The sequence below is a fragment of the Vombatus ursinus genome, unplaced genomic scaffold (assembly GCF_900497805.2).
Source record: "Vombatus ursinus unplaced genomic scaffold, bare-nosed wombat genome assembly UNPS02014812.1, whole genome shotgun sequence".
NCBI lineage: Eukaryota > Metazoa > Chordata > Mammalia > Diprotodontia > Vombatidae > Vombatus > Vombatus ursinus.
The window spans coordinates 20,124,593-20,139,021 of record NW_020954590.1 but is presented as its reverse complement, the minus strand read 5'-3'; the positions used below and the strand labels follow the sequence as shown (position 1 = coordinate 20,139,021).

At 35.0% G+C, this 14,429-nt stretch overlaps 1 protein-coding gene and 1 pseudogene across 3 annotated transcripts in view; one reads left to right on the top strand and one right to left on the bottom strand.

Moving 5' to 3' along the window:
• Positions 1-14,429, top strand: part of LOC114054268 (double-stranded RNA-binding protein Staufen homolog 2-like) — a 405,344-nt gene that overhangs the window by 59,674 nt on the left and 331,241 nt on the right. For all 3 annotated transcript variants that reach the window (XM_027877456.1, XM_027877457.1, XM_027877458.1), the window contains one exon: positions 3,717-3,852. In XM_027877456.1, coding sequence (XP_027733257.1) covers positions 3,717-3,852 — 136 coding nt within the window. The remainder of the gene's footprint in view (positions 1-3,716; positions 3,853-14,429) is intronic.
• On the bottom strand, positions 6,121-12,718 carry LOC114053790 (annotated as a pseudogene).

Sequence of the window (14,429 nt, the reverse complement as noted above, 5' to 3'; positions counted from 1 at the left end):
TTCTGACCCCCTGTCTATATAGTTTATATTCTTATGTCTTATGTAGAAACAGTAAGTATGTTAGATTGACTCTTCTGTCTTAGCTTATTCTTATACCAGAAGTGAACATTAAACTTAGTTTTTCACACTCATAATCAAAATGACATTTATAGTTATTTTACAGATGATGAGAAATTAACTACTCCCTGGCAAATGGGAAACATTTAGGTTTCTGTTAATTTCTTTAATGTTTCTGGATTATAATCATTATTTTCATTGACCATTTGTTGAGTCCTTACTTTTGTTATGCAGTGTTTTGGGTGCCTGGGGTGCAAAGAAATCTACTATGCAGTCCTGTCCGTGAATTATAGTCTAGTTATTTGGGAATCTACGACATAAACGAAATAGGGTAAATAAAAATGCAATGTATTTAAGTGCTAAATGAAATGGTGTAACAGCAGTAAGTGCTATAGGGATTTCAAGGTCAGAATTGAGGACTGGCGCAGTTGGGTCAGGCTTAACGGAGAAGTTAGAACTGAATCTAAGTTTTGAGAAATGGGTAGGATTTAGACAAATGGAGAGGAAGGGAGGTAAGAGGAAAATTCATGAGCAAAGTTGAGAGGCCTGGGAAGTTAAGTGTGTGATGTAGTTGGAAAACAGTGAGTAGCTTGCTTGGCTCAAGCAGAGAGTTTCTGTGGTGACTCCTCTTGGAGTCCCTGGCATCCTTCAAAGCACAGCTCAGATCCCACCTCCTGGGAGAGGCCTTTTCTAATTCCCCCAGTTATTAAGCCTTCTTCCTCTTGAAATTACTTTGTATAACTTTGTATTTATTTATTTGGGTTCATGTTTTATCTCTCTAGTCAGATAGGATCCTTGAGGGCAAGGACAGTTTCAGTTTATCATTGTGTCCTCAGAGCCTAGTAGATGCTTATGTAATGTTTGTTGAATTAGATCGGACCTCACCTGTGATGATGCCAAACCTCCCTGCCTGTTTTAGCCGGACGACTCCCCTATGAATGCTCTCTGTGCCAGTCAAATGGAGCTACTACCTGTTGCTGGTTCTCATTTTACCCTCTCCCATTTCTGATAGTTTGTTCACATTATTCCCTATGCCCACAGAGACCTCCTTCCTTTACCTCCTGCCTGTAATTGAGTCCTGTTGGAGACCTTACTTTCCATCAAGGTTTAACCTTGAAGCCAAACCTTCCCTGACCCCTCCAAAGAGAGATTTCTGCTTCCTTAGATTCCTAATAGCCCTATTTTGGGCTCCCTTGTCCTCATATCATAGTTATTTACATACATGCCTTGCCTCATTCCAACCTTCTCCATTAGATTATGAACTTCTTCAGGGCAGCTAGGTGGTATAGTGCATAGAATACTGAACTTCCAGTCAGGAACACCTGAGTTTGAACCTGCCTGAGATACTTATTAGTTGTATTACCCTGGGTAAGTCGCTTAACCTCTCTGCCTCTGGTGGTTGTGAAGATTAAGTGAATTCACATGTGTAGAGCACTTTTCAATCTAAAAGCACTATATAAATGAGAATGATGATGATAATGATATCTTTGTTTCCCTGGTGCCTTGCACATAGTAGGTATGTAATAAATGTTTGTTAAAAAGTGAATTGAATGAAAACTTGGACATCTGGTTAGTATGATTATCCATTAGCCAAGAGACAAATTTAATATAGCCATTTGAAGAATATGATTTAGAGGAGCAGATATGGATTATTGATTATAAAACCTTATTAAATAATGATGCAAGTACTCTAGCTATTCCTCCTCTTTGTGCTTCCATGTCAAATGATAGTTGTTTGTAATAGATGACTTCATTGTTATATTTGGTTTTGCTTTATTTTTATATTTTTATTACCTTTTTTTCTTAGTTTGCCCCATTTCCTTCCATATTTCCTCACTTAGCTGTTATGCAATTCAATAAGAATGTTAAATACTCATTTTTTGAAAGTGAGATGCTTTAGTTAGCACAGCCAGACTTCAGGCAACTACTAGAGGACAGCTGATGTCCTGGCAACCCCTAAGTTTTATCCTGAAGAGCTCATTTTGGTTTTTCCTTTGTAGCAAGAAGAAAACTTGTTTTCTTTTTGCTGCGTATTTTGCCTTAATTATTTGTGAAGAAAGTGGCAAAGAGTTAAGACAGTATATTACAGAGTCTACTCTGAAAGTTACTTAGTGGGCATTTTGTTTTTTGTGGCACAAGTTACTAAACAAGGGGTATTTCAAAACATTGCTGCTTTTACTATCTTTCATTTAGTAAGCTCTCAATAAGTGTTTCTTAAATTGAACGGAACTGAAACAGTTTGTCCTTTTCCAGGTAAGCTAGGACCATTCTCAAGTATCTAAATTTAAAACCATACCTCTTTGTGTTATAGTTTCCTAATCTGTAAATTTAGGAGTTTAGGGTACATTAAGAGGGCCTTAATAGTGTAGTGTCTGGGGTCTGGCAGGTGGTAGGGAGGGAATCTCCTTCTAGCATTCAGTTCAGGGTACCACATTTTAGAAATGGCATTGAAAAGTTGGAGAGCGTGGAAGAGGGCAACTTGTATGATAAAAGTTCCAAGATCATGCAATAATGAGGAATAGTTAAATAATTTAGAATGTTAAACTTGGAGAAGGAAGACCAGAAGAAGCTAATAGAAGAGAGGATAGTTTTGTTGTGCTTGGACTTCCCAGATGGAGCTAACAGCAGGGGGTGGAAGTTGCAGAGGCCAAATTAGACTAGATGTAAGGAAAACGTCTTCAAAATTAGAGCAGCCTGGGAGGGAGTGGATTCCATTTCACTGGAGATCTAAAGAAGAATCTGGATGAAGAATTGTTGATTATGTTATAGAAGAAATTCCTATTCTAGTATTGATTAGATGATTCCTGAGGCTCCTTTCAACTCTGAGCTTCTGTGACTCTGTGATCGACAATGTCTAACACTAGGGAGTGCTAGGGAGCAGTGTAAAGGTTGGCTCCAGCTCTAACATTGTCTCTTATAAGTAAGGATTTTTTTTTTTTTTTTTTACTGTGGCATTGTATTTTGTATTCTAAGAATAAAACACCAAATCTAAAAGAGGTTGAATCATTTTATGCATTCATCCTATACATGTCATTGGGAACAGCATGATCTTATGCAAGTTATCCGTATTAAATTAATTAAATTTACTTTTTAAAGTTATTTTAGCATGGGGTTTACAAACTCTCTTTGTATAACATTCTAAATTACCTGTTTTTATTGCTGATGTTTAATTTCTTAATTAAGTATAGCTAGATCTCGATTAGTGTAATGAATGTCTTGAAGTGTTCTCTCTCATTATTTGAATTTTCATTGCACATTTCCTTTGGGCTGGAACCAATTCCATATTTTATTTACAATTATATTTTATGTTAATTATATTTAATAATATATCTGTCATAGTTTGCCTATAATTGTAATTTTGAATAGTCCAATTTTGAATAATGTGAAGAAACTTTTGAGAGTTGTGTGCTTTATTTCTTTGGAATGGGTTACCAGAAAGCACTAGATCAAACTCAGAAAAAGAAAAAAGACTGCTTTTGTACTTTATTTTGTCCTGATAGTAGTTATATTCCTGGAATAAGAAAATCATTCTGATGGTTCTCTATACAGAATCTCACTGTCCTCCATTTCCACTTTTTACTCCTGATAATAAATATAAGTATAGATTGTATTTTTTATTGTAGAAATATTTTACATGTATTTGTCTTTTATTTAAACAGGGAGTATAACTCCAACAGTGGAACTAAATGGTCTTGCTATGAAAAGGGGAGAGCCTGCCATCTACAGGCCTTTAGATCCAAAGCCATTCCCAAATTACAGAGCAAACTACAACTTTCGGGGCATGTACAATCAGAGGTCTGTATGTCTTCAATTGCTTTTTGCTTTGATTTTGTTATTATAATTTGTTTAAATTGTCATTTTATTTATTTAAAACATCTAAAAATTATTTATTAATTAATTACATGTAAAAACAATTTTAACATTCATTTTTTAAAATGAGTTCCAAATTCTATCCCTTCCTCCTCCCCACCCCAGTTGAGAAGGCAAGCAATTTGATATAGGTTATACATGAAAAATGGTTCTTGCCTTGTCATAAAATATTTATTTTTATATGTGTTGCATCTTCTCTCTAAGAGTGCAAACCTCTCTTTGAAAAAAAAAGTATTTATTTATTTATTTTTAGTTTTTCAACATTCACTTTAATAAAATTTTAAGTTCTAAATTCCCCCATTCTTTCCTCCCTTTCCCAAGATGGCATGCAATCTGGTATATGCTAGACATGCATAGTCCTATTAAACGTATTTCCATATAGTCATGCTATGAAAGAAGAATCAGAACAAAAGGGAAAAACCACAAGAAAAGAAAAACAAAGAACAGAAAAAAAGAGCAAATAGTATGCTTTGATCTGCATTCAGACTCCATAGTTCTTTCTCTGGATGTGGATAGCATTTTCCATCATGAGTCTTTTGGAATTGTCTTGATCATTGCATTGCTCAGAAAAGCTAAGCTTAGCAAAGCCAGTCGTCACACAATGTTGCTATTACTATGTACAATGTTCTCTTGGTTCTGCTCACTTCACTCAACATCAATTCATGCAAGTCTTTCCAGGTTTTTCTAAAATCCACCTGCTCACCATTTCTTATGGAACAATAATATTCCATCACATTCATATACCACAACTTGTTCAGCCATTCCCCAACTGATGGATATCCCCTCAATTTTCAATTCTTTGCCACCACAAAAAGAGCTGCCATAAATATTTTTGTACATGTTGGTCTTTTTCCCTTTTTTATGATTTCTTTGGGATATAGACCTAGTAGTGGTATTGCTGGATTGAAGGGTATGCATAGTTTTATAGCCCTTTGGGCATAGTTCCAAATTGTAGTCCAGAATGGTTGAATCAGTTCACAACTCCATCAACAATGCATTAGTGTTCTAATTTTCCTACATCTTCTCCAACATTTATTATTTTCCTCTTTTGTCACATTAGCCAATCTGATAGGTGTGATGTGGTACCTCAGAGTTGTTTTGATTTGCATTTCTCTAATTAATAGTGATTTAGAGGATTTTTTATATATAGATATATTCATAGATAACTTTAATTTCTTCATCTGAAAATTGCCTGTTCATATCCTTTGACCATTTATCAGTTGGGGAATTAGTTGTATTCTTATAAATTTGACTCAGTTCTCTATATATTTTAGAAATAAGGCCTTTATCAGAGATACTGCCTGTAAAATTGTTTCTCAGTTTTCTGCTTTCCTTCTAATCTTGGTTGCATTGGCTTTGTTTGCGCAAAACTTTTTAAATTTAATGTAATCAAAATTATCCATTTTGCATTTCATAATGTTCTCTATCTCTTGTTTGGTCGTAAATTCTTCCCTTCTCCATAGATCTGATAGGTAAACTATTCCTTGCTCTCCTAATTTGCTTATAGTTTCAGTTATGTCTAAATTATGTACCCATTTTGACCTTATCTTGGTATATGGAATAAGACATTGGTCTATGCCTAGTTTCTGCTATACTCTTTTCCAGTTTTCCCAGCAGTTATTGTCAAATAGTGAATTCTTATCCCGGAAGCTAGAGTCGTTGGGTTTATCAAACAGTAGATTACTATAGCCATTGACTACTGTGTCTTGTATACCTAACCTATTCCTCTGATCTGCCACTCTATTTCTTAGGCAGTATCAAGTAGTTTTGATGATTGCTGTTTTATAATACAGTTTTAGATCTGGTATGGCTAGGCCACCTTCCCTTGCATTTCTTTTCATTAATTCCCTTGATATTCTGGACCTTTTGTCCTTCCAGATGAATTTCGCTATTATTTTTTCTAGCTCTATAAAACATTTTTTGGTTGTTTGATTGTTATGGCACTGAATAAGTAAAATAATTTAGATAGAATTATCATTTTTATTATATTAGCTCAGCCTTCCACTGAGCAACTGATATTTTTCAAATTATTGAGATCTGACTTTATTTGTGTAAAGTGTTTTGTAGTTGTGTTCGTATAGTTCCTGGGTTTACCTTGGCAGATAGACTCCAAAATATTTTATGTTGTCTGCAGTTACTTTTTTTTTTTTTTGACATTTTATGACTTTATTTAAACGAAGTTCAATTTAGTTTTCATCTGCATTGTAAGCTTTTGAAAGTGGTGATAGGCACATAAGTAACCAATGTATACAGCTTGTTTGGCAAATCTTCATCCTTATTGCATTTCCTGAACAAATGCACTCAAATATGGTATGGGACATTCCTTATTCCTTTGGCCTAAACATCTTTGTTGAGTCTGGTGTCAATGCGTACACCTGGAGTTCCCATTTCTTTCATGGCAAATTTGTGGATTTCCTTTATTTTTTTAAAAATTTTTTATTAATTTATTTTGATTTATCAATAATCACTTCCATATGCTGTTGAGTTTAAAATTTTTCTCCCCCTTCCACCCCACCACCCTCCCCAAGACAGCGTACAATCTGATATAGGCTATACATTTACATTCATATTAAACATATTTTCACATTAGTGATGTTGTAAGTAGAAATTAAAACCAATAGGAGGAACCATCAGAAACAGGAAACAAAACTCAACAGAAGAGAAAAAAAAAAATGATCTGGCTTCCATAGTTCTTTCTTTGGGTGTGGATAGCATTTTCCATCACGAAGCTTCTGGGAGATGTCTTAGATCCTTGTATTGCCAGGAAAGGTTAAGTTTATCAATATTAGTCATCACACAATGTGGCTGTTATTGTGTACAATGTTCTCTTGGTCTGCTCACTTCACTCAGCATCAGACCATACAAGTCTTTCCAGGTTTTTCTGAAGTCAGCCTATTCATCATTTCTTATAGCAAAATAGTATTCCATCACATTCATACACCACAATTCCCCATTCCCCAGTGGATAGGCATCCTCTCAATTTCCAATTCTTTGCCACCACAAAAAGAGCTGCTATGAATATTTTTGTACATGTAGGTCCTTTTCCCGTTTGTGTGATCTCTTTGGGATATAGCCCTAGAAGTGCTACTGCTGGGTCAAAGGGTATGCACATTTTTGTAGTCCTTTGGACATAGTTCCAAATTGCACTCCAAAATGGTAGGATCATTTCACAACTCCACCAACAATGCATTAGTGTTCCAATTTTCCCACATCTTCTCCAACATTTATCATTTTCCTGTTTTGTCATGTTGGCCATTCTGATAGGTATGATGTGGTACCTCAGAGTTGTTTTGATTTGCATTTCTCTAATCAATATGGATTTAGAGCATTTTTTCATGTGACTATAGATGGCTTTAATTTCTTCATCTAAGAACTGTGCGTTCATATCCTTTGACCATTTATCAATTGGGGAATGACTTGTATTCTTATAAGTTTGACTTAATTCTCTATATATTTTAGAAATGAGGCCCTTACCAGAGAGACTGGTTGTAAAAATTCTTTCCCAATTTTCTACCTTCCTTCTAATCTGAGTTGCATTGGCTTTGTTTGTGCAAAAACGTATCAATTTAATGTAATCAAAATTATCTATTTTGTTTTTCGTAATGTTCTCTATCTCCTGTTTGGTCATTAATTCTTCTGTTCTCCATAGATCTGATAGGTAAACTATTCCTTGCTCTCTCAGTGTGCTTATAGTATCAGCCTTTATATCTAAATCATGTACCCATTTTGACTTTATTGTGGTATATGGTGTAAGATTTTGATCAATGCCTAGTTTCTGCCATATTTTTTTCCAGTTTTCCCAGTAGTTTTTTTCAAAGAGTGCGTTCTTATTCCAGAAGCTGGGGTCTTTGGGTTTATGAAATAATAGATTACTATAGTCACTGACTACTGTGTCTTGCATACTTAACCTATTCCACTGATCCACCACTCTGTTTCTTAGCCAGTACCAAGCAGTTTTGATGATTGCTGCTTTATAATACAATTTAAGATCTGGAATGGCTAGGCCACCTTCCCCTGCATTTCTTTTCATTAGTTCTCTTGATATTCTGGACCTTTTGTTCTTCCAAATGAATCTTATTATTATTTTTTCTAAGTCTATAAAATAATTTTTTGGTAGTTTGATTGGTATGGCATTGAATAAGTAAATTAGCTTAGGTAGAATTGTCATTTTTATTATATTAGCTTGGCTACCAATGAGCAATTGATGTTTTTCCAATTATTTAGATCTGATTTTATTTGCATGAAAAGTGTTTTGTGATTGTGTTCATAGAGTTCCTGGGTTTGTTTTGGGAGGTAGACTCCTAAATATTTTATAATGTCTGCAGTAAGTTTAAATGGAATTTCTCTTTCTATCTCTTTCTGTTGGGCTTTGTTGGTAATATATAGAAATGCCGATGATTTATGTGGGTTTATTTTATAGCTTGCAACTTTGCTAAAGTTGTTTATTATTTCAAGTAGTTTTTTACTTGATTCTCTGGGATTCTCTAAGTATAATATCATGTCATCTGCAAAGAGTGACAGCTTGGTTCTTCTTTGCCTATTCTAATGCCTTCAATGCCTTTTTCTTCTCTTATCGCTAAAGCTAAAGTTTCCAGTACAATGTCAAATAACAGTGGTGATAATGGACATCCTTGTTTCACTCCCAATCTTATTGGAAATACTTCTAGCTTGTCCCCATTACATATTATGCTTGCTGAAGGTTTTAGATAGATGCTATTTATTATTTTAAGGAAGACTCCATTTATACCTATGCTCTCTCGTATTTTTAATAGAATGGGTGTTGTATTTTGTCAAAAGCTTTTTCTGCATCTATTGAGATGATCATGTAGTTTCTGTTAGTTTTGGTGTTGATATGATGGATTATGCTGATAGTTTTCCTTATATTGAACCAGCCCTGCATTCCTAGTATAAATCCTACCTGGTCATAGTGTCTTATTCGTGTGATAAGTTGTTGTAATCTATTTGCTAATATTTTGTTTAAAATTTTTGCATCTACATTCATTAGAGAAATTGGTCTATAATTTTCTTTCTCTGTTTTGACTCTTCCTGGTTTAGGTATCAGCACCATATTTGTATCATAAAAAGAATTTGGTAAGATTCCTTCTTTACCTATTTTACCAAATAGTTTATATAGTATTGGAATTAATTGTTCTTTAAATGTTTGATAGAATTCGCATGTAAATCCATCTGGCCCTGGAGATTTTTTCCTAGGGAGTTCATCAATGACTTGTTCAATTTCTTTTTCTGAGATGGGGTTATTTAAGTATTTTACTTCCTCTTCTGTTAATCTGGGCAATTTATATTTTTGTAAATATATATCCATTTCACTAAGATTGCCAAATTTGTTGGCATATAGTTGGGCAAAATAATTCCTAATTGTTGTTTTAATTTCCTCTTCCTTGGTGGTAGTTTCACCCTTTTCATTCTTGATACTAGTAATTTGGTTTTCTTCTTTCTTTTTTTAATTAGATTAACCAAAGGTTTATCTGTTTTATTGGTTTTTTCATAAAACCGGCTCTTAGTTTTATTTATTAGTTCAATAGTTTTCTTAATTTCAATTTTATTAATTTTTCCTTTGGTTTTCAATATTTCTAATTTGGTGTTTAATTGAGGATTTTTAATTTGTTCTAAAATAGTTTTTTTAGTTGTATGCCCAATTCATTGATCTCCTCTTTTTCTATTTTATTTATGTAAGCATTTAGAGATATAAAACTTCCCCTAAGAACTGCTTTTGCTGCATCCCACAAGTTTTGGTATGTTGTCTCATTATTGTCATTCTCTTGAATGAAATTATTGATTATTTCTATGATTTCTTCTTTGACCCAATCATTTTTTAGGATTAGATTATTTAGTTTCCAATTATTTTTTAGTCTATCTTTCCATGGCCCTTTGTTACATATAATTTTTATTGTATCATGATCTGAAAAGGATGCATTTAATATTTCTGCCTTTCTGCATTGGATTGTGAGGTTTTTATGCCCTAGTACATGGTCAATTTTTATGTATGTGCCATGTACCACTGAAAAAAAAGTATATTCCTTTCTATCCCCATTCAGTTTTCTCCACAGGTCTATCATACCTAAGTTTTCTAATGTTCTATTCACCTCCTTAACTCCTTTCTTGTTTATTTTGTGGTTAGATTTATCTAGTTCAGAGAGGGGGAGGTTGAGGTCCTTTTCCTTGGGTCCTACCTCCCTTCTATTATCCCTTTCCCTTTTCTTCCCCTTTACCCTTATTGCTTTTTCCCTCCCTTCTCTCCCCCCTCCCTTTTCTTTCCCCTTTCCCCTCCTACTATCTATAGTACAAGTTAGATTTCTATACCTAACTGATTATGTTATTCCCTTCTTGAGCCAAATCTGATGAGAGTAAGGTTCAAACAATGCTCATCCCCCTCCCTTCTTTACCTCTGCTCTAATAGGTTTTTGTGTCTTTTCCTGTAATGTAATTTACCCTTGTCTGCCTCCTCCTTTCTCAGTACATTTTCTTAGCTCAGACTAATCCATTTACTTAAAATTTTTTTTTATCATTACATCAAAGTCAACCCCCTTTATGTATACTCCTTTAACATGGTATAATAACAATACAGTTCTCAAGAGTTGCAAGTGTCATCCTGTAGGGATGTAAACATTTTGCCCTTATTAACAACATATTTTATCTTTCTGTCCCATTTACCTTTTTATGTCTCTCTTGAATCTTGTACTTGAAGATCAAATTTTTTGTTGAGCTTTGGTCTTTTTATCAGGAACATTTGGAAGTCCCCTATTTCGTTGAATATCCATCTCCTTCCCTGAAAAATCATGCTCATTTTCGCTGGGTACTTAATCCGTGGCTGCATTCCAAGCTGTTTTGCCTTACGGAATATCATGTTCCATGCCCTACAGTCTTTTAATGTAGAGGCTGCAAGGTCCTGTGTAATCCTGACTGTGGTTCCATGATATTTAAATTGTTTCTTTCTGGCTGCTTGCAGTAATTTCTCTTTTATCTGGTAATTTTGGAATTTAGCTATTATATTCCTTGACGTTTTCAATTTGGGATCTCTTTCAGGCGGGGAGTGATGGATTCTTTCTATAGTTATTTTACCTTCAGGTTCTAGGACTTCAGGGCAGTTTTCCTTTATGATTTCCTGAAGGATATTGTCCAGGCTCTTTTTTTCATCATGGCTTTCAGGTAGGCCTATAATTTTTAAATTGTCTCTCTTGGATCGATTTTCTAGGTCAGCTATGTTTTCATCTATTTTTTCATTTTTTTGTTTCTGTTTGATTCTTGCTCTCTCATTAGTTTCCATTCAATTCTAATTTTTAACATTTTTTTTTGTTAGATTATGTACTTTCTTCTCCAATTGGTCAATTGTTATTTTAAGGGATTTATTTTCTTCATTGTACTTTTTTTTCCATTTGGCCAATTGTGTGTTTTAGGGACTTGTTTTCTTCATTGTACTTTTTTTCCAACTGGCCAATTGTACTTTTAAAGGACTCCTCTACCTCTCTCATTTGACTTTTAAAATCCTTCTTGAGTTCTTCTAAGAAGGATTTTTGGGCTTCAGACCAGTTCACATTCCCTTTTGATGTTGCAGAAGTGGGTTTGATGACAGTGTTGTCCTCTTCAGAATTTGTCTTGATCTTCACTCTTCTCATAATAGGAATCTATCGTACATTTCTTTTTACTCATGGTGTTTCTTTATTCCCTGGCCTTTAAAGAGATTAAGCTCTCCTGCTGGGGAGCAGAGGGCACTGACCCAAGCTTCTTGTGTTGGGAGCCTAGGTGTTGGTCACTGACTTTGTGTGTTGGGGCCTCTTATGTTGGCAGTTGGAGGCTGTAGGTTTCCGGCAGCTTATCTGGTGTTGGGCTGGAATCAGCAAGGCTAGGAGTTTCAGGTAAATCTAGGTTGTCTGCTTTTCCTTTCCTTTAGCTTTGTTTAGCTCCTTTTAGATAAGTGCTGCCAGGTGTTTATCTGCATGGGACCCCTTGCAGTGCTGCCTCCCTTATTTCTGTTGAGGCACTGGGAGACTTCTTTACTGTAGAATGCCGAGGTACCTGGTGATTTTCTGAACTGGTTTCCACCGGTTTCCCCACCCTCACTGAGGCACTCGGAGGTACAGGTGTTGGCATTTGCCTGCTCGACCATCTGGGTTTCAGATCTCCTCCTGGTTGGCAGTTGGAGGCTGTAGGGTTCTGATAGCTTACCTGGTGTTGGGCTGGAATCAACAGGGCTGGAACTTTTTGGCACCTCTAGGTTGCTTTCTTCAGCTCCTTTCAGATGAATGCTGCCAGGTGGTTATCCGCCTGGGGCCCTTTGTAGTGCTGCTTCCCTAATTTTTGCTGAGGCATTGGGAAATTCGTTTGCTGTAGAATGCTGAGGCACCAGAATCTCCTCCTGGTGTGCTAAAGTGGGTCTTTCTACTAGCTGGCTGGGCAACTCCTGTTTTGTACTGCTCCCCTTCTGCCAGGGTAAGATGGGCCTTTCCCATTAATCTCTCTAGCTACCTGGGCTATTGCACTGCTGCACCCCGTCTTTCTTCTGGTTCAGCTGTTCCATGTTTTTTTTCTGGGGTGATATTTTCTGGGTTTTCAGAGGTTGATAGGGGAGGGTGAGAGCAACTACCTTTTTACTCCACCATCTTGGCTCCTGGAAGCAGAAGTTGTGGATTTCCTTTAGAACCTAAGGAGCTTGCTTTTTGAAGCCTACTCCATGAATCCTTTTGTAAATGTTGTTGGTATACTCTCTGGTCCGCACTTCATTAATGGTAGAACATTCCTTCTTTTTCTCTCCACTTTTCTTTGTGAGAGTCATCCTGCCAAGGACCAGATTGGGGAAAAAAGCTGCAGTTACTTTAAATGAAATTTATCTTTCTATCTCTTGTTGCTAGGCTTCGTTAGTCATATATAGAAATGCTGATGATTTAGGTGGATTTATTTTCTATTCTGCAACTTTGCTGAAGTTGCTAATTATTTCAAGTAGTTTTTTAGTTGATTCTCTAGGATTCTCTAAGTATACTGGCATATCATCTGCAAAGATTGATAGTCTTGTTTCTTCATTGCCTATTCTAATTCCTTCAGTTTATTTTTCTTCTCTAATTGCTAAAGCTAACATTTCTAGTATGATATTGAATAACAGTGGTGATAATAGACATCCTTGTTTCACCCTGATCTTAATGAAAATGCTTCTAGTTTATCCCTATTATATATAATTCTTGCTGATTGTTTTAGATAGATGCTACTTATCATTTTAAGGAAAACTCTATTGATTCTTATACTCTCTAGTGTTTTTAATAGAAATGGATGTTGTATTTTGTCAAAAGCTTTTTCTGCATCTATTGATATAATCATATGATTCTGTTAATTTTGTTATTGATATTGTCAATTATGCTGATAGTTTTGCTCATATTGAACCAGCCCTGCATTTCTGGTATAAATCCCACCTGATCATAGTATATTATCCTCATGTTAAGTTGCTATAATCTGAACATAAACTTCCCAAGGGCAGTAATGGTTTGTTTTTGTCTTTGTATCATCCCCCAGCACCTAGCAGAGTGCCTTGTACGTAGGAAGAGGGCAATAAGCGTTTTTGCCTTAATGTGTTTATATGTGTTCAAATTCACCTCAGGTAATATAATTTTTATATAGTAAGCTCATATATTATCAAGGAAAATTTTTAAGTAATACAGTTGAAAAATGATTTACTTCCCTCCACCCCACAATTTTTGTTGAGTTCATTGTTTTGCAGAACCGTTATTTTTTATTCAATTTACAGTCCTTATTGCTGTGTCATTCCATGTGACATTTTCACTTATTTAACTAGGATTTATTTTATGACTAATTTGTGCCTAGTGTTATACTATTTACTTTGCCTGATGTTCTTCACAGTTTGGGCTCCAGGGTAGGAAAACTGTACAATTATTGGGGCATTTTTTGGGGGCTGTGGAAGTATGCAGAAGATACATCTAATTTCTCTCTGAACTTTGTATAATTTTGTGGGAGTTGTAAATGTAGCAAATTTTAAAACTATACCAACTAATTTCTTGAATCGACTTAAGATCATAGACATTTGTGTGAAATCACTTGAAATTTTCCACCAGGACATTTCTTTTCCTTTGCTTCTTAAATTTAGAAAAGTAGTATGTTGTAATAGTTATTGTATTTATATATATATATGTATACATATATATTTATAAAATATATATATTATAGCCAGCCTTCAAATTAGAGTCAGAGGACATAGGTTTGAGTCCTTGCTTCGGTCCTTACTCTGAGCTATTTACTTTACGTTCTCAAAATGTCAGTTTACTCATTTGTAAAGTTATTATATTATTTGCATAATCTACCTTACAGGGTTTTTGAAAGAAAAGGAATTTGTAAACTGCAAAGTGGTGTACAAATATGGATTATTATAATTGCCTTCTCAACTGTAATTTCAGCAGATATTAATTAAGCACAACCCAAGGTGTTGAGTTACGAAAATGAAAAACATGGATCCATCCGCAAGGAAATATAGTAGAGTATAA